Source organism: Oncorhynchus masou, chromosome 22 (genome assembly GCF_036934945.1).
Source record: "Oncorhynchus masou masou isolate Uvic2021 chromosome 22, UVic_Omas_1.1, whole genome shotgun sequence".
NCBI classification, from domain to species: Eukaryota; Metazoa; Chordata; class Actinopteri; order Salmoniformes; family Salmonidae; genus Oncorhynchus; species Oncorhynchus masou.
Window position 1 is genome coordinate 30,809,080 of NC_088233.1, and position 24,892 is coordinate 30,833,971.

At 46.0% G+C, this 24,892-nt stretch overlaps 1 protein-coding gene across 1 annotated transcript in view; it reads left to right on the forward strand.

Annotated features, from left to right (window-relative positions):
* LOC135509311 (FERM domain-containing protein 4A-like) overlaps positions 1-24,116 on the forward strand; it is a 106,276-nt gene extending 82,160 nt beyond the window's left edge. The window contains 11 exon segments of the mRNA XM_064929854.1: positions 4,366-4,499; positions 4,889-5,011; positions 6,516-6,747; positions 6,990-7,046; positions 7,602-7,839; positions 7,984-8,145; positions 8,281-8,619; positions 8,735-9,129; positions 9,132-9,305; positions 9,861-9,963; positions 18,999-24,116. Of these exon segments, the coding sequence (XP_064785926.1) occupies positions 4,366-4,499; positions 4,889-5,011; positions 6,516-6,747; positions 6,990-7,046; positions 7,602-7,839; positions 7,984-8,145; positions 8,281-8,619; positions 8,735-9,129; positions 9,132-9,305; positions 9,861-9,963; positions 18,999-19,101 (2,060 nt within the window). The 3' untranslated portion in view covers positions 19,102-24,116.
* The last annotated feature ends 776 nt before the right edge of the window (positions 24,117-24,892 follow it).

A 24,892-nucleotide genomic window follows, 5' to 3' on the forward strand; every position in this document is an offset into this window, starting at 1 on the left:
TCAATCACAACATTCTTATTGGCAGACTCGACAGCCTTGGTTTCTCAAATGATTGCCTCGCCTGGTTTACCACCTACTTCTCTGATAGAGTTCAGTGTGTCAAATCGGAGGGCCTGTTGTCCGGACCTCTGACAGCCTCTATGGGTGTGCCACAGGGTTCAATTCTCGGGCCGACTCTCTTTTCTGTATACATCAATGATGTTGCTCTTGCTGCTGGTGATTCTCTGATCCACCTCTACGCAGACGACACCATTCTGTATACTTCTGGCCCATCCTTGGACACTGTGTTAACTAACCTCCAGACGAGCTTCAACACCATACAACTCTCCTTCCATGGCCTCCAAATGCTCTTAAAAGCAAGTAGAACATAATGCATGCTATTCAATCGATCACTGCCCGCACCTGCTCGACCGTCCAACATCACTACTCTGGACGGCTCTGACTTAGAATACGTGGACAACTACAAATACCTGGGTGTCTGGTTAGACTGTAAACTCTCCTTCCAGACTCACATTAAGCATCTCCAATACAAAATTAAATCTAGAATCGGCTTCCTATATCGCAACAAAGCATCCTTCACTCATGCTGCCAAACATACCCTCGTAAAACTGACCATCCTACCGATCCTCGACTTCGGTGATGTCATCTATAAAATAGCCTCCAGCACTCTACTCAACAAACTGGATGCAGTCTATCACAGTGCCATCCGTTTTGTCACCAAAGCCCCATACACTACCCACCATTGCGACCTGTACGCTCTCGTTGGCTGGCCCTCGCTTCATACTCGTCGCCAAACCCACTGGCTACAGGTTATCTACAAGTCTCTGCTATGTAATGCCCCGCCTTATCTCAGCTCACTGGTCACCATAGCAGCACCCATTCGTAGCACGCGCTCCAGCAGGTATATCTCACTGGTCACCCCCACAGCCTTTGGTCGTCTTTCCTTTCAGTTCTCTGCTGCCCATGACTGGAATGAATTGCAATAATCTCTGAAGCTGGAGACTCACATCTCCCTCACTAGCTTTAAGCACCAGCTGTCAGAGCAGCTTACAGATCACTGCACCTGTACATAGCCCATCTGTAAACAGCCCATCTACCTACCTCATCCCCATACTGGTATTTATGTATTTATTTATTTTTCTCCTTTGCACCCCAGTATCTCTACCTGCATATTCATCTTCTGCCGATCTACCATTCCAGTGTTTAATTGCTATATTGTAATTACTTCGCCACCATGGCCTATTTATTTCCTTAACTTACCTCATTTGCACTCACTGTATAAAGACTTTTTGTTTTCTTTTGTTCTACTGTATTATTGACTGTATGTTTTGTTTATTCCATGTGTAACTCTGTGTTGTTGTATGTGTCGAATTGCTACGCTTTATCTTGGCCAGGTCGCAGTTGCAAATGAGAACTTGTTCTCAACTAGCTTACCTGGTTAAATAAAGGTGAAATAAAAAATATATAGAGAAAAAAAACACACACACAATCTCATAAACACACTCAGTCACTTACATATTTCTACTCACACAGTCTGTTCTCGCTCTCAACCTCGTCTCCAAGCGAGCGTACATGTGTTTGTGTACGCGTGTGTGTGTGTGTGTGTGTGTGTGTGTGTGTGTGTGTGTGTGTGTGTGTGTGTGTGTGTGTGTGTGTGTGTGTGTGTGTCTTGGATTGTATGCATTGAAACTGATCCAGTGGTAAAGTATTAGGAAATCGCCAGGCAGGCAGAAAGATGTCTCAGATTGTACACTAGTCAATCCTTGTTACCTCAGAACACACACACACACACACACACACACACACACACACACACACAGACACACAGAGGTTATTCTGGCAGTGGGATGTAGAGATTGTTAGTGAGACGGATTGATTCCTCCAGGCTTAGATAGTCTCGGGAGATGTTGACCCAACTCAATACATCACTACTCTCTCTCCTCAGGCAAGTGTGTGTGTGTTAAAGGGATACTGGCACTTCTGACGTTTTTCTGCTTCCCCAGAGTCAGATAAACTCATGGATACTATGTTAATGTCTCTACATGCAGTATGAAGGAAGTTGGAAGTAGATTCTGAAGCCAATCCTTACTAGCATTAGCGCAATGACTAGAAGTCTACAGGTACGGTAGCATCTGTAGTCGTCCATCTGATGACACGCCGCTGTGCTTACCATCTCTGCCTGGCAACAGAATGATGTCACTGAGTAGTGATGTCATCTTTATGTGTCTCCTTCACATTCTCTCTACAATTTTCAGCAGTGTAGACATTCTGTATTAATTTCTCTGCAGTGCAGTTAGTGTGGCAGTACTGGTTCACATCTTAGCTCCTGACCCTAGACCAGGCTAACTTCTAACAGGGTGACTGTTAGTGTATTTGAGCAGTGACAGGGAGTGTGTGTGTGTGTGTGTGTGTGTGTGTGTGTGTGTGTGTGTGTGTGTGTGTGTGTGTGTGTGTGTGTGTGTGTGTGTGTGTGTGTGTGTGTGTGTGTGTGTGTGTGTGTGTGTGTGTGTGTGTGTGTGCGTGTGTGCGTGTGTGCGTGTGTGCGTGCGTGCGTTTGATGGGGAGGGAGAGGCTGGCACGATGTTGTGCCTGCAAGGTTGGAGACTGTGCGTCACAGACTGTGTCCTCGGCTTCCCCATCCCACTCACACACATACACATGCACACACCCTCCCCACCACACACAGTCTTAGACCTCCTTATCGAAGCGTTCCACTCACTTCCCGGTAAACACCCTGAGCTGTCGGCAGGTGCCTTCGCCCCCTCCCCCGTCCTTCACCCTCTCCTTGTTTCTCTCTGGAGGTCTGGGTCAGACAATGCCATTGTGTTGGGCTCCAGTGTTGTCAGTGCTGTATTTGGGTGTATGTATATGTGTGCTCCACACAGTAACGTTACAGTAAGCTTGTTTCTGGCAGTGTTCTACGCTCTGGTCCGTGTTCAGTTCTTGGTCTGTTATGTGTGTGTGTGTTCTGACTGCATCTCTGATCTGTGTTCAGTTCTTGGTCTGTTATGTGTGTGTGTGTTCTGACTGCATCTCTGGTCCGTGTTCAGTTCTTGGTCTGTTATGTGTGTGTGTTCTGACTGCATCTCTGGTCCGTGTTCAGTTCTTGGTCTGTTATGTGTGTGTGTGTTCTGACTGCATCTCTGGTCCGTGTTCAGTTCTTGGTCTGTTATGTGTGTGTGTGTTCTGACTGCATCTCTGGTCCGTGTTCAGTTCTTGGTCTGTTATGTGTGTGTGTGTTCTGACTGCATCTCTGGTCCGTGTTCAGTTCTTGGTCTGTTATCTGTGTGTGTGTTCTGACTGCATCTCTGGTCCGTGTTCAGTTCTTGGTCTGTTATCTGTGTGTGTGTTCTGACTGCATCTCTGGTCCGTGTTCATTTCTTGGTCTGTTATCTGTGTGTGTGTTCTGACTGCATCTCTGGTCCGTGTTCAGTTCTTGGTCTGTTATCTGTGTGTGTGTTCTGACTGCATCTCTGGTCCGTGTTCAGTTCTTGGTCTGTTATCTGTGTGTGTGTTCTGACTGCATCTCTGATCTGTGTGTGTGTTCTGACTGCATCTCTGATCTGTGTGTGTGTTCTGACTGCATCTCTGATCTGTGTTCAGTTCTTGGTCTGTTATGTGTGTGTGTGTTCTGACTGCATCTCTGATCTGTGTGTGTGTTCTGACTGCATCTCTGATCTGTGTTCAGTTCTTGGTCTGTTATGTGTGTGTGTGTTCTGACTGCATCTCTGATCTGTGTTCAGTTCTTGGTCTGTTATGTGTGTGTGTGTTCTGACTGCATCTCTGATCTGTGTGTGTGTTCTGACTGCATCTCTGATCTGTGTGTGTGTTCTGACTGCATCTCTGATCTGTGTGTGTGTTCTGACTGCATCTCTGATCTGTGTGTGTGTTCTGACTGCATCTCTGATCTGTGTGTGTGTTCTGACTGCATCTCTGATCTGTGTGTGTGTTCTGACTGCATCTCTGATCTGTGTGTGTGTTCTGACTGCATCTCTGATCTGTGTGTGTGTTCTGACTGCATCTCTGATCTGTGTGTGTGTTCTGACTGCATCTCTGATCTGTGTGTGTGTTCTGACTGCATTTCTGTGTGTGTGTTCTGACTGCATCTCTGATCTGTGTGTGTGTTCTGACTGCATCTCTGATCTGTGTGTGTGTTCTGACTGCATCTCTGATCTGTGTGTGTGTTCTGACTGCATCTCTGATCTGTGTGTGTGTTCTGACTGCATCTCTGATCTGTGTGTGTGTTCTGACTGCATCTCTGATCTGTGTGTGTGTTCTGACTGCATCTCTGATCTGTGTGTGTGTTCTGACTGCATCTCTGATCTGTGTGTGTGTTCTGACTGCATCTCTGATCTGTGTGTGAAGGTTCCCAGGAGTCGGACAGTTCTCAGACAGCTAAGAAAGACATGCTGGCAGCACTGAGGGCCAGACAGGAGGCTCTGGAGGAGACACTCAGACAAAGACTAGAGGAACTCAAGGACATCTGTATCAGAGAGGCGGTAAGACACACACATGCACGAACACACACACAGACACAAACATATCAGTAATCGCACCAAAAGGTGGCGCTACAAAGTATTAACTTAAGGGGGCTGAATAATTTTGCACGCCCAATTTTTCAGTTTTTGATTTGTTAAAAAAGTTTGAAATATCCAATAAATGTCGTTCCACTTCATGATTGTGTCCCACTTGTTGTTGATTCTTCACAAAAAAACAGTTTTATATCTTTATGTTTGAAGCCTGAAATGTGGCAAAACGTCGCAAAGTTCAAGGGGGCCGAATACTTTCGCAAGGCACTGTACACTACATGTACACTCACACACATAGACACACACACACATCAATGATTAATGATCAATATAATGTATTTCTGTCCCTCTCTCTCTAGGAGTTGACAGGGAAGCTTCCTAAGGAGTATCCATTAGATCCAGGGGAGGAGCCTCCGACAGTCAGGAGGAAGATTGGCCCCGCCTTCAAACTGGACGAACACAAGATCAAGCCGAAAAGAGAGGTCAGAGAATACACTCAAACTGGTACTTCTGTAAATCCACATGAGAGCCAACTGTTTCCAGAGGTTCCATACAGTTCAAGTAAATGGGAGGAGTTGTATTTGTCTCCCAGTATAGATACACTTCCTCATGAACCTGGAGTGATGTAATAGATATGGTTAAGACTTGGGGATGGAGAACTGATCCTAGATGATTGGTTGAAGCAGAAGAGTAACTGGGGCAGTGACTAAACCAGCAGTCTGGAACGTCTTAGATCTGGTTTGAAGTCATCCTCAATCCCTCTTTCTCCCTGTTCTTCTATTTGTGCCGTAATATATTTTCCACTGCTACAGGGCTGACTAAAAATAGCCTGTCTGTTCCTTACCACAGGAAGCGGTTATAGTGGGAGAGAAAGAAAGTGTGTGCAAGCGAGCGTACGTGTTTGTGTGCACGCATGTGTGTGTGTGTGTGTGTGTGTGTGTGTGTGTGTGTGTGTGTGTGTGTGTGTGTGTGTGTGTGTGTGTGTGTGTGTGTGTGTGTGTGTGTGTGTGTGTGTGTGTGTGTGTGTGTGTGTGTGTGTGTGTGTCTTGGATTGTATGCATTGAAACTGATCCAGTGGTAAAGTATTAGGAAACCGCCAGGCAGGCAGAACGATGTCTCAGATTGTACAGTAGTCAATCCTTGTTACCTCAGAACACACACGCACACACACACACACAGACACACAGAGGTCATTCTGGGATGTAGAGATTGTTAGTGAGAGGGATTCCTCTCACTAGGTAGTCTTGGGAGGTGTTGACCTAACCCAATACATCACCACTCTCTCTCCTAAGGGAAGTGTGTGCGCGAGTGCCTGCGTGCATGTGTGAAACAGGCCTACTGTTCTATTTTCTGAGGTGAGATGAGGTTTAAGGGGGAGTGGGGGGTCTGAGCTGAGGGTTAGGGGGAGTGGGTGGGGGGAGTTCTGAGGTGAGGGTTAGGGGGAGTTGGGGGAGGGGGTTCTGAGTTGGGGGGTAGGGGGGTTCTGAGCTGAGGTGAGGGTTAGGGGGAGTAAGGGGGTTCTGAGGTGAGGGTTAGGGGGAGTGGGGGTGGGTTCTGAGCTGAGGGTTAGGGGAGTAGGGGGGGTTCTGAGCTGAGGGTTAGGGGGGTAGGGGGGTTCTGAGCTGAGGTGAGGGTTAGGGGGGAGTAGAGGGCGTTTCTGATGTGAGGGTTAGGGTGGAGTAGAGGGGGGTTCTGAGTTGAGGTGAGCTGGGGGTGTTTTAGGGGTTCTCAAGGGAGACGAGACAGGACTAGGAAATAAAGGGGTAGGAAGGAAGATAGATGATTTCTTCATTGTGTTTTTCCAGGCCTGGGAACATGCTTTAGGTTACTACAGGTGGACGTGGACGGGAGTTACTCATGTCTGAGTGTGTCATAGCTTGTGTGTGTTTGTTTCTCTTTGTGCACACAGTTATGTGTTTGTGTGTACACGTGTGTCACAATTCCTAACCCTTGCATCTCTCGCTCTCTCTCACTCCTTCTCACCAGGAGGAAGAGCTAGAGCGTCTAGAGAGGGAGTTTGCCATCCAATCACAGATCACGGAGGCTGCGAGGCGGTTGGCCGGCGATCCGCACGTGAGCAGTAAGAAGCTGAGGAAACAGAGGAAGACGTCGTACCTGAACGCACTGAGGAAACTCCAGGAGATAGAGAATGCCATCAACGAACACCGTGTCCGCTCTGGGAAGAAACCCACGCAACGCGCTTCGCTTATCATAGAGGGTGAGACTACACACATGCTGAGAGAATCGCTTATACGAACCACAGCGCGTAACAAACAGGGTGAGACCAGGCACACATACACAACATCAAAAATTCACATACACCATACATACACACACACTCAAACACACTCACACAGACACACACACGGCAAGAAGTGCTCATAAACATGAATTTAAACACACCTACCTAACCCCAACCAATGCCATAGTAAGAGTGTTTTCCTCTGTTCTCTACCACAGAGGCCAACATCGGCTCAGAGGACAGCTCTCTGTCTGACGCTCTGGTCCTAGACGACGGTATGTTTACCCCTCTCTCTCTCTCCCTCTCTCTCTCTCTGTCTCTCTCCCTCTCTCTCTCTGTCTCTCTCCTTTCTCTCTCTCTCTCTCTGTCGGACGCTCTGGTCCTAGACGACGGTATGTTTACCCCTCTCTCTCTCTCCCTCTCTCTTTCTGTCTCTCTCCCTCTCTCTCTCTGTCTCTCTCCCTCTCTCTCTCTGTCTCTCTCTCCCTCTCTCTCTCTCTCTCTCTGTCTGACGCTCTGGTCCTAGACGACAGTATGTTTACCTCTCTCTCTCCCTCTCTCTCTCCCTCTCTCTCTCTCTCTCTCTCTCTGTCTCTCTCCCTCTCTCTCTCTGTCTCTCTCCCTCTCTCACTCTGTCTCTCTCTCTCCCTCTCTCTCTCTCTCTCTCTCTCTGTCGGACACTCTGGTCCTAGACAACGGGATGTTTACCTCTTTCTCTCTGTGCGAACCTCACAGTGGAATAAATCTAAAGGTGACATCATCAACCTTCTAATGGGGTCTAATCAGTTTTCAATCTAACCAATCCCTCCATTCCTCTTTCTCTGTCTCAGATGACCCCCAGGTGACAGGGACCCCCACCTTCTCTCCGGCAGCATCTCCACAAAAGGGCCTCCCTCCCCGGCCTCCCTCCCACAGCCGGCCCCCTCCTCCCCAGTCCCTAGAAGGCCTTAGGCACCTGCACTACTCTCGCTCCGAATACGACAAGTCCCCCATCAAACCCAAGATGTGGAGTGAGTCCTCGCTGGACGAACCCTACGAGAGGGTAAAAAAACGCTCCTCACACTCCAGGTGAGAGGTCAACTCTGTTGCCATGACGATAGATCTATACTGGGGTGATGGGGCATGTGATAGTTGGTTTAACGATTGTAGAATGATTAGAAAATAGCAATAGTAATGTTAAGGTTTTCTAAGTGCTCTCTCTCTCCCTGCCAGTCACAGGCGGTTCCCCAGCTCTGGTACTTGTGGGGAGCCAGGAGGCAGTAACTCTCTGCAGAGTAGCCCCATCAGGAGCCTTCCTCACTGGAGCGCCCAGTCCAGCATGCCCTCTACCCCTGACCTGAGGACCAGGACCCCTCAATATGTACACTCCACCAGGTAACCGCAAGATAACTTTAGAATAACCTACAGACAATCGCCACACTACGGTCACCTCACTAGATCAAAGCCACAACTATACTGGAAAATCTCTCTCTCTATCTCCCTCCCTCCATCTCTCCCTCCTTTCACCAGGTCTGTGGACATCAGTCCCACCCGTCTGCACAGTCTGGTTCAGCACTTTAGGAACCGCAGCTCCAGCCTGGAATCTCAGGGCAAGCTGCTGGCCTCCGACCCCGACACACACACTCACACAGACACCCTGGGAGCCCTGGGCAGCCCAGACTTCTTCCTGGCCCCAAGGACACGCAGCTCCAACGGCTCAGACCCGCTGGATGACTGTTCGTCCTGTACCTCCCAGAGCAGCTCAGAACACTACTACCCTGGGGGAGCGCCAGGCTCCAACCCTAACTACTCCACCCTGGGAGAGGACTCCCCCTCCAAAGCCAGGCAGAGACAGAGGCAGAGGCACAGGTTAGTACAGCAGATCTGGGTGTGTCCAGGGATTTACTTTGGACTTGTTCAGCAATCCTTGGAGGATCTCTGTGACATGTTCTATGTTTAATGTGTATATCCTCTCTCTCTCCAGGTCTGCAGGTCACCTTGGTTCCTCTAACTCTGGCTCCATGCCCAACCTTGCAGCCAAGAATGGTTCAGGGTGCGGTGGTACGGGGGTGGCAGGGACTGGGTCAGGGCAGCATGGGGTGTACCTCCACAGCCAGAGCCAGCCCTCGTCCCAGTACCGGATTAAAGAGTACCCCCTGTACGTAGAGGGCAGCCCCAACCCGGTGGTGGTGCGCAGCCTGGAGAGTGACCAGGAGGGCCACTACAGCGTCAAGGCCCAGTTCAAAACCTCCAGCTCCTACACAGCCGGGGGGCTCTACAAGGAGACCTGGGGGGGCGAGGAGGGGGGAGAGGGGAGCAGCAGACTCACCCCGTCCCGCTCCCAGATCGTACGGACTCCCTCACTGGGGCGAGAGGGGGGAGGAGGGGGAGGGCAGTGGTGTCGGACGAGCTGAGGTGTTGGTACCAGCGCTCATCGGGCAGTCTAAAGGAGAGGAGTCACTGTGGCTCCAATGCGTCAGACAGCGGCTCGTTGCAAGGCACTCTGGGACACGGACGAGGCAACAGGGTGAGGACGCTCGCCAAGGGATCGCCAGGTGGGTGACAACACACCACACACTCATCACCCTCAGCGGGGTCGCAACAACACAGCTTCCACTTGTGACATGACTTCCGCTTTTGGACATTAACAATGTGATATGGCCTCATAACTCCTCCACAGCCTTTTCTGGATTGGTTGAATAGTGCAGCAGAGGCTCTCTCCTGACAGTTTTCATTTTATTTTACACCAGCTACATTAGGTTACACAGACATAGTTTATGTTCAAAGCTAAGTTTGGAGTTTTGACTGGGTTTGCTCAGGCAGTGTTAAGGATAGATGTTACATTTCCTATTATTTACAATCAGATGATGAGACTGATGCGCTGCCGACTGCGCCAACAAGGCCTGTGTGTGAAGGAGAGGGGTCTCTGTTAAGGAGCCTGTTTGTCACAGTGGCCACACCCCCACTTTAAGCCCCCTATCTGAGGCATAGCTGGGATTCCGCAGCCCCTGACCACCGACTTTTGTTTTTGTGCGCGTGTGTGTGTGTGTGTGTGTGTGTGTGTGTATGACTGTGTGTAACTGTGTATAACTGTGTGTCTCTCTGTATAGCAGCGTCCCCTCACAGCCAGAGGAGTGTGACTCCCTCCAGTGAACAGGCTTCCACCCCCATACCCCCCAGCAGCCCACAACACATCCTCAACTGGCAGAGCGGGTACGACACTCATTCACACAACCGATACACACACAAACTACATACACATACACACACCAGTACATCATTGGCAGAGTGAGTTCTAACGTGTTTGGGGATGAAGACCAGGCACTCAGGATCCTGCTCCTTTTGGGCCTTTAACCCTCTGGGTTAAAGGGTAAAGGTTAGAAGCTCTGGCTCCTGTATTACCATTCTGCATCCTATCAAAGCATCTTCAGCTCTGCTTCTCTTTATACCCTCTTTATAACCTCCAACCTACACATACCATTTGCCCTTCTGCAGCACGGTACTCAGTCTAGCCACTGATCACAGGGCTGTCTTGTCTTCCTAAAGGACTTGGACTTGACGTTGTTCTAACTCTCACCCTCACACTAAATACGCCAGAATGATTTGTTAACTTCTCTCTTTCTCTTTCGCTATTCTCTCTTTTTCCTTCTCATTCCGTCCCTGTTCATCTCTCTCCCTCTCTGTCTGTACTAACCTCTCTGCTGTTTGTCTGTCTGTGTGTTTCCTGGTTTAGCGGTACAGCAGACAGCTCTCCTACTGAAGACGTGTGTCAGTCTCCCCCTCAGCCCAGCTCTGAAGCATAGAGGTACTGTCTGTCTGCCAGGACTCTGCCAGAACACAGACCTGGAAACACAACAGATAGACCAGAGAACAACAGAACAACAATGTAGAACCATAGACCATAGAACCAAACCTGTCTGAACACGTAGAAACACACCCCATAGAATGAGTCCTGACACAAAGATATAGAAACCTGAACTAGATTAGGGACGTAGAAATAGATCCACTTGACTAGATACAGCGCCTTGCAGAAGTATTCACTCCCCGTGGCATTTGTCCTATTTTGTTGCATTACAACCTATAAATTAAATGTATTTTTATTTGGATTTCATGTAATGGACATACACAAAATAGTCAAAATTGTTGAAGCAAAATGAAGGAAATAACTTGTTTCAAAAAATAAAATAAAAATAAAAAGGGGAAAATGGTGCGTGCATATGTATTCAACACTTTGCTATGAAGCCCCGAAATAAGATCCGGAGCAATCACATCATTATTTAAATAAAGTCCACCTGTGTGCAATCTAAGTGTCACATGATCTGTCACATGATCTCAGTATATATACACCTGTTCTAAAAGGCCCCAGAGTCTGCAACACCACTAAGGGGCACCACCAAGCAAGCGGCACCACCTTTCTGGTCAGATGAGACTAAAATGTAGCTTTTTGGCCATCAAGGAAAACTCTATGTCTGGCGCAAACTCAACACCTCTCAACACCCCCGAGAACACCAACCCTAACCCTAACCCACAGTGAAGCATGGTGGTGGCAGCATCATGCTGTGGGGATGTTTTTCATCGACAGGGACTAGGAAACTGGTCAGAATTGAAGGAATGATGGATGGCTCTAAATACAGGGAAATTCTTGAGGGGAACCTGTTTCAGTCTTCCAGAGATTTGAGACTGGGGTTGTAGGTTGTAGGTAGGTTCACCTTCCAGGGGTTGTAGGTTCACCTTCCAGCAGGACAATGACCTGAAGCATACTACTAAAGTAACACTCGAGTGGTTTAAGGGAAAATATTTAATGTCTTGGAATGGACTAGTCAAAGCCCAGACCTCAATCCAATTGAGAATCTGTGGTGTGTCTTAAAGATTACTGTACACCAGCAGAACCCATCCAACTTGAAGGAGCTGGAGCAGTTTTATCATGAAGATTGGGCAAAAATCCTAGTGGCTAGATGTGCCAAGATTATAGAGACATACACCAAGAGACTTGCAGCTGTAATTGCTGCAAAAGTTGGCTCTACAAAGTATTGACTTGGGGGGGGGGGGTGGTAAATAGTTATGCACGCTCAAGTGTTTTCTATTTTTTTTGTCTTCTTGTTTGTTCACAATAAAAAATATTTAGCATCTTCAAAGTGGTAGGCATGTTGTGTAAATGAAATGATACAACCCCCCCCCAAAAAAAAAAATTTTTAATTCCAGGTTGTAAGGCAACAAAATAGGAAAAATGCTAATGGAGGTGAATACTTCCACATGCCACTGTATGTAGAAACAGAATCTGAACTAGATCAGGGGTATAGACATAGAATCCCTTGTCTAGATTCTAAGTATTGTACCAACTGCTGAGTTGAATAGGGTCTTCCCATTATTAATCCATTCTAATAGCAGGTTTGGGAATGGTGTGTTCTATCTGCTTTGTTTCTATGGCTGTAACTGGACTGCATGTCTGCTGTGTCTGGCTGTCCCTGTTTCTGCCTGTAGCTGCTCTCTACAGTAAACCCTAACCTTCACTACTGTATAGAAAAAATAGAAATAGAAAAAAAGTCTGTCAACATAGGAAATGTATTATTTGGTTCCAGGTAGAACTCTTCTGGGTTCTATATAGAACCCTCTGTGGAAAAGGTATACCTGGAACCAAAAAAGGTTCCTCAAAGGGTTCTCCTATGGGGACAGCTGAAGAACCCTTTAGGTTCTAGATAACACATTTTTTCTAACCGTGTACTGTAGGGCTGACTTCATTTAGTCGACTGGTCGATTATTTGGTCGATAGGCTGTTGGTCGACTGAGATTTCTTTAGTCGAGCAATAGCAAAAAATGTTTTTTTTTAAATATGGTCTACAGGACACCTATCTGATTCACATCTGTCTGAGTGGACTGATCCATTGTGGGGGCCGTGGGGATGGCTCAGTCCATTACTAAGACATGCTTCTGAAATTGTATATGGTGATATTATGTAAGAACAATGGTGAAACACAAATTAAAATAATATTATTTTATCACAAATGTGCTTTCTCCCACATTGAATAGTGGTCGCTGTCCGCGGTTCTGAAACACATCAGTGCACTGTTGAATTGGCGCCTTTTCCTAGACCATGTTGCTATGTTTATAATAGCAAAGTTAACCAGCATATTGACAACAATGCAGCGAAAGCAGCAGCGGAGTTAAGAGAGGAGAAAACAGCCCTTGTCTTCATTGCCTAAGAAAATGAGGAGAGAGGAAACCCCAACTTAATTAGGTCTATAATCAACAGCCTATTAAATGTGCCTGGCTTTATAAAACATCCATATACAGTGTATTCAGAAAGTATTCAGTCCCCTTGACTTTTCCCACATGTTGTTATGTTACATCCTTGTTCTAAAATGCATTAAATAGATTTTTTTCAATCTACACATAATAACCCATAATGACAAAGGAAAAACAAGTTTTCAGCCATTTTTGCTAATTTATATATATATATTTTTACTGAAATGTCAAATTTACATAAGTATTCAGACCTTTTACTCAGTACTTTGATGAAGCACCTTTGGCAGTGATTATAGCCACAAGTTTTCTTGGGTACAAGCTTGACACACCTGTATTTGTGGAGTTTCTCTCGTTCTTGTCACGCCCTGGTCTATATTTATTCTGTTATCTTCATTTATTTGGTCAGGCCAGGGTGTGACATGGGTTTATTTGTAGTGTGTTTCGTCTTGGGGTTGTGTGGGGTGTACAGATTAGTCTATGGCTGCCTGAGGCGGTTCTCAATCAGAGTCAGGTGATTATCGTTGTCTCTGATTGGGAACCATATTTAGGTAGCCTGGGTTTCACTGTGTGTTTGTGGGTGATTGTTCCTGTCTCTGTGTTTGTTGCACCAGTCAGGGCTGTTTCGGTTTTCAACGTTTGTTGTTTTGTATTGTTCGTGTTTTCTTCAACATTAAAGATGTATCTAACGAACCACGCTGCCACGCTCTTCATCAGAGGAGTAGAAGGAAGAAACCCGTTACAGTTCTTCTCTGCAGATCCTCTCATGCTCTGTCAGGTTGGATTGGGAACATCGCTGCACAGTTATTTTCAGGTCTCTCCAGAGATGTTCGATCGGGTTCAAGTCCGAGCTCTGGCTGGGTCACTCAAGGACATTCAGAGACTTGTCCCGAAGCCACTCCTGCTTTGTCTAGGCTGTGTGCTTAGGGTCGTTGTCCTGTTGGAAGGTAAATCTTTGCCCCAGTCTCCAGTCCTGAACGCTTTGGAGCAGGTTTTCATCAAGGAACACTCTGTACTTTGCTCCGTTCATCTTTCCCTCGATCCTGACTAGTCTCGCAGTCCCTGCCGCTGAAAAACATCCCCACAGCATGATGCTGCCACCACCATGCTTCACCATAGGGATGGTGCCAGGTTTCCTAATGTGCAAGTAAACGGAACATTCAGGCTGTCATGTGCCTTTTACTGAGGAGTGGCTTCCGCCTGGCCACTCTACCATAAAGGCCTGATTTGTGGAGTGCTGCAGAGATGGTTGTCCTCCTGGAAGGTTCTCCCATCTCCACAGAGGAACTCTGGAGCTTTGTCAGAGTGACCATCCGGTTCTTGGTCACCTCCCTGGCCAAGGCCCTTCTCCCCTGATTGCTCAGTTTGCCCGGGCGGCCAGCTCTAGAAAGTGTCTTGTTGGTTCCAAACTTCTTCCATTTAAGAATGATAGAGGACCTTCAATGCTACATAATAATTGTTATCCATTTTAGAATAAGGCTAGAAGGTAACAGAATGTGGAAAAAGGGAAGGGGTCTGAATACTTTCCGAATGCACTGTATATTTACAGAAATAGGACCGATCCTGCTTCTGTTGCCAGTTTGAGTGTTTGTTTAATAACCTACTGGTTCCGTGCACACCCAGCCAATCTCTTTGCTCTGCTGTAATAAAGGCTTTACATATGTTCTTACCTTAGACCAGCCTCTGGTATTATTTATAATCATTTAGTGTCTTTTACACTGTTCCAAATTGTCCAACAAAATATATTAATAACAATAACCCTCCTTTTCCCTTGATTTCCTTGTTATTGTTATTATTATTATTATTTGTATGTTCATCAATAGAATAATAAGTAATGTCGTTATCATTAGTAGGCTTAGTATGGCAACCTTTTATAACCACCATGGCCTCAGAGCACATCCTGTTTAGTCTTAATCCCATAACTAATTTAGGCCTGTAATTCAATACTTATATAGGCTACTGTATCAATCAATCATTCATTAGTTCATGTCATCACACAGCATACAAGTCATTCATGATGTGAAATGCAATCAAGCTTTTTAGTTTTAAAAATAAAATAACAAAGCAACCATTGAATAATTAGCGTAAACAATCAATAGGCCTAAACCGTTCCATTTCAGAAATTGCATTCACGACTGAATGCAAATGTTTTTAGTCTTTGCTGTAATAAAGGCTTTACAAAAAGCAAAAAAATACATTACAACAGACTCTCTGCTACACTTAGAATTTATTTTGTGTTGTTTCAAACAAAAAATGATATTGTAATCTAACAGCCCCGGTTTGGCACATAATACACACGCAGAGCTGGCTCCTTACCTTCTTTTTCTTGATCTCCAGTAGTAGTTAGTTAGTCAAATTTATTCCACACATCTGACTTCCCCTTTACCTCTTGAGCAACCAGTAAACAGTCCCCTTTTCAAGTGTATTAGTCACGTCCACTGCATCCATTATGGTGTTCTGAGTTTGTTATAACCAATTTAATGAAGTGACTATGATATGCTATAGGTCAGGCCCTATTGGTCACATGCATGCAATGCGTACATTTGTTACATAAAGAGAGCAAGGGTTAAGGGAATAGGGTATGTTTTTCCTAAACAAATTAGGGATTTCGGTAACATGAACGTTTCTGTCAGAAATGGCTGTAATTATGTTGCAGCTTTAGCAACACGGACAACGAGATAAACACTGTTGATGTTCTGTGGTGGTCGCTGCAGCAGGAAGGAGAGAGAGACAACACTATAAACACTGTTGATGTTCTGTGGTGGTCGCTGCAGCAGGAAGGAGGAGAGAGAGACAACACTATAAACACTGTTGATGTTCTGTGGTGGTTGCTGCAGCAGGAAGGAGGAGAGAGAGACAACACTATAAACACTGTTGATGTTCTGTGGTGGTCGCTGCAGCAGGAAGGAGGAGAGAGAGACAACACTATAAATACTGTTGATGTTCTGTGGTGGTCGCTGCAGCAGGAAGGAGGAGAGAGACAACACTATAAACACTGTTGATGTTCTATGGTGGTCGCTGCAGCAGGAAGGAGGAGAGAGAGACAACACTATAAACACTGTTGATGTTCTGTGGTGGTCGCTGCAGCAGGAAGGAGAGAGAGACAACACTATAAACACTGTTGATGTTCTGTGGTGGTCGCTGCAGCAGGAAGGAGGAGAGAGAGACAACACTATAAACACTGTTGATGTTCTGTGGTGGTCGCTGCAGCAGGAAGGAGAGAGAGACAACACTATAAACACTGTTGATGTTCTGTGGTGGTCGCTGCAGCAGGAAGGAGGAGAGAGAGACAACACTATAAACACTGTTGATGTTCTATGGTGGTCGCTGCAGCAGGAAGGAGGAGAGAGAGACAACACTATAAACACTGTTGATGTTCTGTGGTGGTCGCTGCAGCAGGAAGGAGGAGAGAGAGACAACACTATAAACACTGTTGATGTTCTGTGGTGGTCGCTGCAGCAGGAAGGAGGAGAGAGAGACAACACTATAAACACTGTTGATGTTCTGTGGTGGTCGCTGCAGCAGGAAGGAGAGAGAGACAACACTATAAACACTGTTGATGTTCTGTGGTGGTCGCTGCAGCAGGAAGGAGGAGAGAGAGACAACACTATAAACACTGTTGATGTTTTATGGTGGTCGCTGCAGCAGGAAGGAGGAGAGAGAGACAACACTATAAACACTGTTGATGTTCTGTGGTGGTCGCTGCAGCAGGAGGGAGAGAGAGACAACACTATAAACACTGTTGATGTTTTATGGTGGTCGCTGCAGCAGGAAGGAGGAGAGAGAGACAACACTATAAACACTGTTGATGTTCTGTGGTGGTCGCTGCAGCAGGAAGGAGAGAGAGACAACACTATAAACACTGTTGATGTTCTATGGTGGTCGCTGCAGCAGGAAGGAGGAGAGAGAGACAACACTATAAACACTGTTGATGTTCTGTGGTGGTCGCTGCAGCAGGAAGGAGAGAGAGACAACACTATAAACACTGTTGATGTTCTGTGGTGGTCGCTGCAGCAGGAGGGAGGAGAGAGAGACAACACTATAAACACTGTTGATGTTCTGTGGTGGTCGCTGCAGCAGGAAGGAGAGAGAGAGACAACACTATAAACACTGTTGATGTTCTGTGGTGGTCGCTGCAGCAGGAAGGAGAGAGAGACAACACTATAAACACTGTTGATGTTCTGTGGTGGTCGCTGCAGCAGGAAGGAGAGAGAGACAACACTATAAACACTGTTGATGTTCTATGGTGGTCGCTGCAGCAGGAAGGAGAGAGAGACAACACTATAAACACTGTTGATGTTCTATGGTGGTCGCTGCAGCAGGAAGGAGGAGAGAGAGACAACACTATAAACACTGTTGATGTTCTGTGGTGGTCGCTGCAGCAGGAAGGAGAGAGAGACAACACTATAAACACTGTTGATGTTCTGTGGTGGTCGCTGCAGCAGGAAGGAGAGAGAGACAACACTATAAACACTGTTGATGTTCTGTGGTGGTCGCTGCAGCAGGAAGGAGAAGAGAGAGACAACACTATAAACACTGTTGATGTTCTGTGGTGGTCGCTGCAGCAGGAAGGACAGAGAGACAACACTATAAACACTGTTGATGTTCTGTGGTGGTCGCTGCAGCAGGAAGGAGGAGAGAGAGACAACACTATAAACACTGTTGATGTTCTGTGGTGGTTGCTGCAGCAGGAAGGAGGAGAGAGAGACAACACTATAAACACTGTTGATGTTCCGTGGTGGTCGCTGCAGCAGGAAGGAGAGAGAGACAACACTATAAACACTGTTGATGTTCTGTGGTGGTCGCTGCAGCAGGAAGGAGGAGAGAGAGACAACACTATAAACACTGTTGATGTTCCGTGGTGGTCGCTGCAGCAGGAGGAGAGAGAGACAACACTATAAACACTGTTGATGTTCTATGGTGGTCGCTGCAGCAGGAAGGAGAGAGAGACAACACTATAAACACTGTTGATGTTCTATGGTGGTCGCTGCAGCAGGAAGGAGGAGAGAGAGACAACACTATAAACACTGTTGATGTTCTGTGGTGGTCACTGCAGCAGGAAGGAGAGAGAGACAACACTATAAACACTGTTGATGTTCTATGGTGGTCGCTGCAGCAGGAAGGAGGAGAGAGAGACAACACTATAAACACTGTTGATGTTCTATGGTGGTCGCTGCAGCAGGAAGGAGGAGAGAGACAACACTATAAACACGGTTGATGTTCTATGGTGGTCGCTGCAGCAGGAAGGAGAGAGATACAACGTGTGCTAATCACACAGTCTGAGCCAGGCAGCACAATCAAATCAATTGTGGTCGGCCTCCCTCGAGTCATTTGTGTTTCTTAATTACTTAATCGAACAGTTTGCTTAAAGCATCAGATAAGCTATGTGTGATTTGATTACAATACAATAGGATGTGTCTGTATATGGAAAAACACACGTTTTAATATTTCTACCAATCAAATTGGTCGAAAGAACAGACAACTCTTTTTTTTTTTTTTTTTTACCATGATATTTTTTTAGTCAGGGACAGCCCTAGTGTACTGTATTACCATCTTTGATTGAACTTGAACTTATTCAGCTCAATGGCATTTCTCACTGTTGACTTGTCCATGACGTGTGCTCTCATTCAGTCCATCTCAAGGATAGCAAAGCAGCAGCCACAGTGTGTATCCACCATAATACCAGTTAATTCATTATAAAACCATGAAGGGGAGTGATAAATACACTCTAGTCACCTAGTGTAGTTTTAGACTAGTACACTAACAGGACGTGTGAGCTGCCATAGAGACAGAGATATAGGAGGATTGAGAGATCAGTTTGAAATGAGGCCGGAAAAGAAAGTAAAGGCATCATGGATTGTGCACATTGTTTTCACAAAAGCTTTAGGTCTAGGCAAATGAAGTAACCATCAAACCATCTCTCTATCTATCTATCTCTCGCTCTCTCTCTCTCTCACTCTCTCTCTCTCTCTCTCTCTCTCTCTCTCTCTCTCTCTCTCTCTATGCAGGTCATTCAATGATAGCTGTTTCCTCAGCAGTCCTCTGTGTTCAGAGCTGGCAGATGTCCAGTGGTACGGACACGACAAGGCCAAACCTGGAACCCTGGTCTGACCTACTGACCACCACCCACTGATCCTTACTGACTCAACCTCCAACATCTCAACTGATCCTTACAGCCCCCACCAACCTCTCCTCCAGTGCTGACTAGATTGGCCTTATCATGGGCAGGAGACCCTCATCCATTCCTCCCTTCATCCATCTTTCCCTTTATCAGTTTCTGTGTATATCGGGCTTGGCTGAACTAGGGGTTCTAGGACCATCACGACTATTGCTGTGGAACAGCCAACCATAGCCTCCGATCCTGAACTCTTAGCGTGAACTCTGACCTTTAATCCCTGACCCTGAGTCTGCTCCAGTCTGAGCCCAAGGATAACCAGGAATGGGCAAGGGGGAGGAGGGGTAAACCCAGACTACACTCAGCCCACCAGGCCCTGTCTCATATCTACCCCTTACCCAAGTGTGCTGCCAGTGTGCTCCCATGTGTTTTGGCTCATGTTCTGAACCTTTTTGTGTGTACGCTTGATCTGCTAGGTTCATTCATTTCATGTTTCATGTTTTAGTTTATTTCTCTATCGTTTTCTACAACAACAAAATGCGGGAGAGACTCAATTCACCCCTCTTTATAAAAACCTTCAGAATATTTTTCACTCTTCAGAAAAACTGCAGAGTGGATTATTGGAGAATTCTAGATTATCTGAAAGACTAGGCAAACATACAAACATTCCCAAAAATCCTAATCCCAATCCCAACTCCTATCCCACAACCAAAGATCCATCTGGCTGACCAATGGCACCAGTCCCATGGACACACTGGGAACACTGGTTTATCATACTGGGAGTTACACCCCACATTACTAGGAGTCCTCAAAGGAACTGAAAGACTGATCAATTCTACTGGGATCCTGCTCAGCACGTCTACTGGGATGTCAGTAATCTGAACTGGTAGTGTACAACATACAGCCACACTGATCAACTAGTTTCTTGTACTGGGATGATCCACACTTCTACTGAGCAGTGAGCTCCTGGACTGGGATGTTTTGCCACTACTGTATACTGGGGGACTGTGGTCAGCTGTACTGGGAGACTACGGACAGACTGGGGGCCCTGCTCAGCCAGATCAGAGATAGACGGGGACAGACTGGGGGCCCTGCTCAGCCAGATCAGAGATAGACGGGGACAGACTGGAGGCCCTGCTCAGCCAGATCAGAGATAGACGGGGACAGACTGGGGGCCCTGCTCAGCCAGATCAGATAGACGGGGACAGACTGGGGGCCCTGCTCAGCCAGATCAGAGATAGACGGGGACAGACTGGGGGCCCTGCACAGCCAGGTCAGAGATAGACGGGGACAGACTGGGGGCCCTGCACAGCCAGATCAGAGATAGACGGGGACAGACTGGGGGCCCTGCACAGCCAGATCAGAGATAGACGGGGACAGACTGGGGGCCCTGCTCAGCCAGATCAGAGATAGACGGGGACAGACTGTGCCACAGGCCACAGACACTTATTCAAGGTTTGGGTCCTGAAATGCCAAGCCACAATATGCAAGGAATCTCATTGAAAGCCAATGTCTTGAGTTTGTGATGGTTGAAACTGTAGCTATATGTGTAGCAGTTTTCAGGTTAAGACCACATATAGTTTTGGGTGTTTATTTCCAATCATATCTGCAGGCTTTCAGTGGCCTATTTCATCTGGATCAACCCCTTCGTTTCACTTCCTGGTAAGAAGTGAAAGCTGATTGGATGTTTAGGACTGTGTGTGTCTCCCACTCCTCTCTCTCTCTGGTGATGGGCGTATGCTGTGGAGCTGATCGATCACACAGCTGCAGCGAAGGGCACTCCCCTCCTTCATAGTCGAGCTGCGCATATGATAAAATTGGTGATATGTTAAACACTTCTCGAGGCGTTGTGATATCTGACTCTGCGCAGTCCTCTGTTAAAAATGGGAGGCAACCCATATTTAAGGACTGTCTCTGTGACATCGATCTGTCTGTCCAACTCCCCGATTGGTCATTGTCTCAGACACTAGGGTAGTATATTTGAGGGTAAACATTTAGATCAGGCATGAGGCCTGTAAACTCCAGTGGGTACTCTTTTGTACAGGTCACTATCTCAGGCTATATTCTCTCTGCCTAAAGTCTCTCCTATCACCAGTCAGAACACACACATCTTGTTTGTGGCACACACACTTTTCTCATCAGTGCCATCTATAGTGGTGCTTAAAGTCTGTACTGTAACCCAGCACTGAAAACAGCCACTCACTAAAATTACAAACCATATAACTACAAATCCCACAGGGCCCGGTTCCTAGTCTAGCAGAGGAAGTGGCTGTGTTCGAGAGCATCAAAACTATGATATATCATGGGTACATTGTGACTGACTGACTGATCTACAAATAATAATAAGTTATTTATGATGAAAGGTAATTTGTAGTCAGCAGTCACCTGCACTGTCGGCTGCAATGTCGAACAAGCCCAGTGTCTGCTATATAGAGAACCTGCTTCCCAGAGCCAAAAGAACATCAGGGGAGGTATATATACCAATCCGAGCTGGATCTGCTATGTGGGGTGTTGACTATTGTAACTGTGTCAAGTATTCAATCTAAGTGTTGTTACCAGAGCACAACATACACAGTTGCACACTATGTATGAAGACTAAAGGCCTACTATATAGAGAAGCAGTTTTCATCTAGTTCTCATCCTGGCTTTTTGATACATAAAAGGGGATTAAGAACATCTGCATAACAACACATTCACGATGTAAAATGTAAATCCAGACTTTATATAAGAGTAACACACACATATCTAGAATATAAATAATGTCACCCCGGCACCAGAAGGGTGTTTATATCATTGTGCTTTTATTGTGCCCGTTCAAGAGAACTGGGAACTCAGAAATCTCCGACGTCGGACTTCAGTGCGTTCAAGACAACTGGGAACTCGGAAATCTCAGACGTTGGACTTCAGTGCGTTCAAGACAACTAGGAACTCGGGGAAAAAAACAAGCTCCAACTGGGAAAATTTGTTTTGAACGGTCATCCGGAATTCCAAGTCGGAAACTCGGGGGTCATCCTAAAGCTCCGACTTCTCCAACCTGAAGATCACTGTCATGATTTGATCTTGTTTTATTATGAGTTCCCAGTTGTCTTGAAAGCACCATTACTGTGTAGGTAATGTCATCAATGAACATCAATGAACTGACCTTTGTTTAGTAATGGAGGCCATCACCGTATCCCGCTGTAACACAGCTGTGACTCAAAGAGAACGTGTAGTTCTCTTTAACTCTCGCTTACATAGACCAACTCTTGTCACAAACAAATTCTTAAGCGGGTATTTTAAAGCACACCTTCTGGTTTTCTGCTGGGGAAAAGAAGCCTCTGCCCAACGTTGTTGTAATGCTGTATGTGTGGACAGTGTACAAAACCCCAAACAAAGCAAAGAATTGCAGTCCTTCTCTCACTGCCTGTCCTTTGTAAAGGCTTATATTCTCCCTTGAGTCTTAAAAAAACAAACATCTGAAAACATTGTTTATATGTTGCACAAAAATCTGACCCCGTCAAATTAGTTGAACTTGCACCAAGCGGCATGGTGGACTGAATTGCCTTCAGTTTGAACGAGTTTCACGGCCCCCAACCCTGCCACACTGCAAAGTCCTGGTAAAAATGCTGTGTTTCTTATGAACTTTGAACTCCTGTTGTTTACCTCTTTAGAACCACATCAGCTAGGCTAAGGCTCATTAGCCTGACCATTTCCCATGGATGAGACACCTCTGCTAGCTCACACCATTCCATGCATGCTCAAAAAAACAAAAATACTCCCCTTCTCAACTCACCTTTTCCTCCTAGACAGAGAAGCATTCTATATCCATGACAACACCCCCAAACCCCCAGTTTGACTTTTGACTCCTGGCCCCTCTGACCTTTGAACCCAATGTGGTGATGATGTGTGCTGTACACTCTTCTAGGTCCCCTATGCCCATACTGTCTGTACTCCATAGAAACATAAACATTTTTATAGTTAAAGATTAACTCTTTTATCAACCTCTTTCCTGTACGTACTCTACAGAGGGGCACTGTAAGCCTAAGTGGGGTTTTTAACATTCACTGTAAGCCTAAGTGGGGGTTTTAACATTCACTGTAAGCCTAAGTGGGGTTTTTAACATTCACTGTAAGCCTAAGTGGGGGTTTTAACATTCACTGTAAGCCTAAGTGGGGGTTTTAACATTCACTGTAAGCCTAAGTGGGGGTTTTAACATTCACTGTAAGCCTAAGTGGGGGTTTTAACATTCACTGTACGCCTAAGTGGGGTTTTTAACATTCACTGTAAGCCTAAGTTGGGGTTTTAACATTCACTGTAAGCCTAAGTGGGGTTTTAACATTCACTGTAAGCCTAAGTGGGGGTTTTAACATTCACTGAAAGCCTAAGTGGGGTTTTTAACGTTCACTGTAAGCCTAAGTGGGGTTTTAACATTCACTGTAAGCCTAAGTGGGGGTTTTAACATTCACTGTAAGCCTAAGTGGGGGTTTTAACATTCACTGTAAGCCTAAGTGGGGGTTTTAACATTCACTGTAAGCCTAAGTGGGGGTTTTAACATAACCATGTTCCTTTTTATATGAACCAGTATTAGTTGTTTCTTTGGTTTTTGTTTCTAAATTCTGACATAGTAAAAATCCTTTCAGGTGCTATATGACGACCAGTTACCGCTTTGTCACGTAGGATATAGACTCTCCTCATTGTTGTCAATAGTTTTAATACGTTGTGCAGAGCAAAGACCATCCCTTTAGGCAGTAGTACACCCACCACCAGACCATAGAGCATGTAACCTGATTTTATTGGTTCTCTTCAACTGTAACCTGACGGAAAAAAGGTGTTGTAGAAAAAAACTATGTGGAATTGACACAAAAAAATACTGAATTCCACAGTTAATTTATTCTTTTTTCTATTAAGACTTTGTATAGGAACTTTCCATTTTTCTAAATGGTGTTGTTGGCACCTGATGATGGATTGTCCAGATGAGAAGAATTGGTGGTTTTTCAGATTATGAAAATAAATTATTGCTGAATGTTCTCAAGATGGTTTCCTGGTGTCTTCTTCTCTGTGTAATCTGTTGTATGTTCCTCAAGGTTTAGCATGTCCCTCTCACACCTCAATAGCTCAAAGTGGCTTCCTCTCCACCTCTCCTTTCCTCTGTTCTGGTAACTTTGGACTGATGCAGTAAATAACTGGCTGGCTTCATTGCCTTACGTCAGATAGCGTAACGATTCTGCCTGCACTGACTGATAGGTCGGTTGAGGGACGAGCATATCATAGGAGTCTGTCTGAAGACAATAGGCTGGCCCGGCATGCACCATATTGCTTGAACATTTATCAGAGCAAATTAACGAGAGGAAGCCACATTCAGATGGGAAAATAATTAGGAGGACACCACTGAAAAGAACACACTCCTGTACAACCCTCCACCCTGTGGTCTCCATGCTGGCAGACCCAGTCTTCAGACAGACCCACTCTGGGACCACATCTCTGAAACTGGGGATTGAAAATCCCTTCACATCAGAGAGGCAAACTCAGGCAAGTCCAACTGTTAGCCCCCCATTCTCTTTCCTGTGCCTTCCTTCTCTTACCCTTTGACGTTTTTTTTTATCCCATACTCTTCCTTTTCCATCTCCATTCTCCCCCCCCACACTTCCTCTCCCACTATACTCCCTCTCTCCTCTAAAAAAATCCATATTTTCTCTGCTGGTGTTCCCATAGCAGTGCTCTCAGAAACTGTTTCCTGTCTCACTTTATTTAGGAACCCTTTAGGAATGGTGTGTGCATGTTTGAAATAGTGTGTGACATCGAAATGTT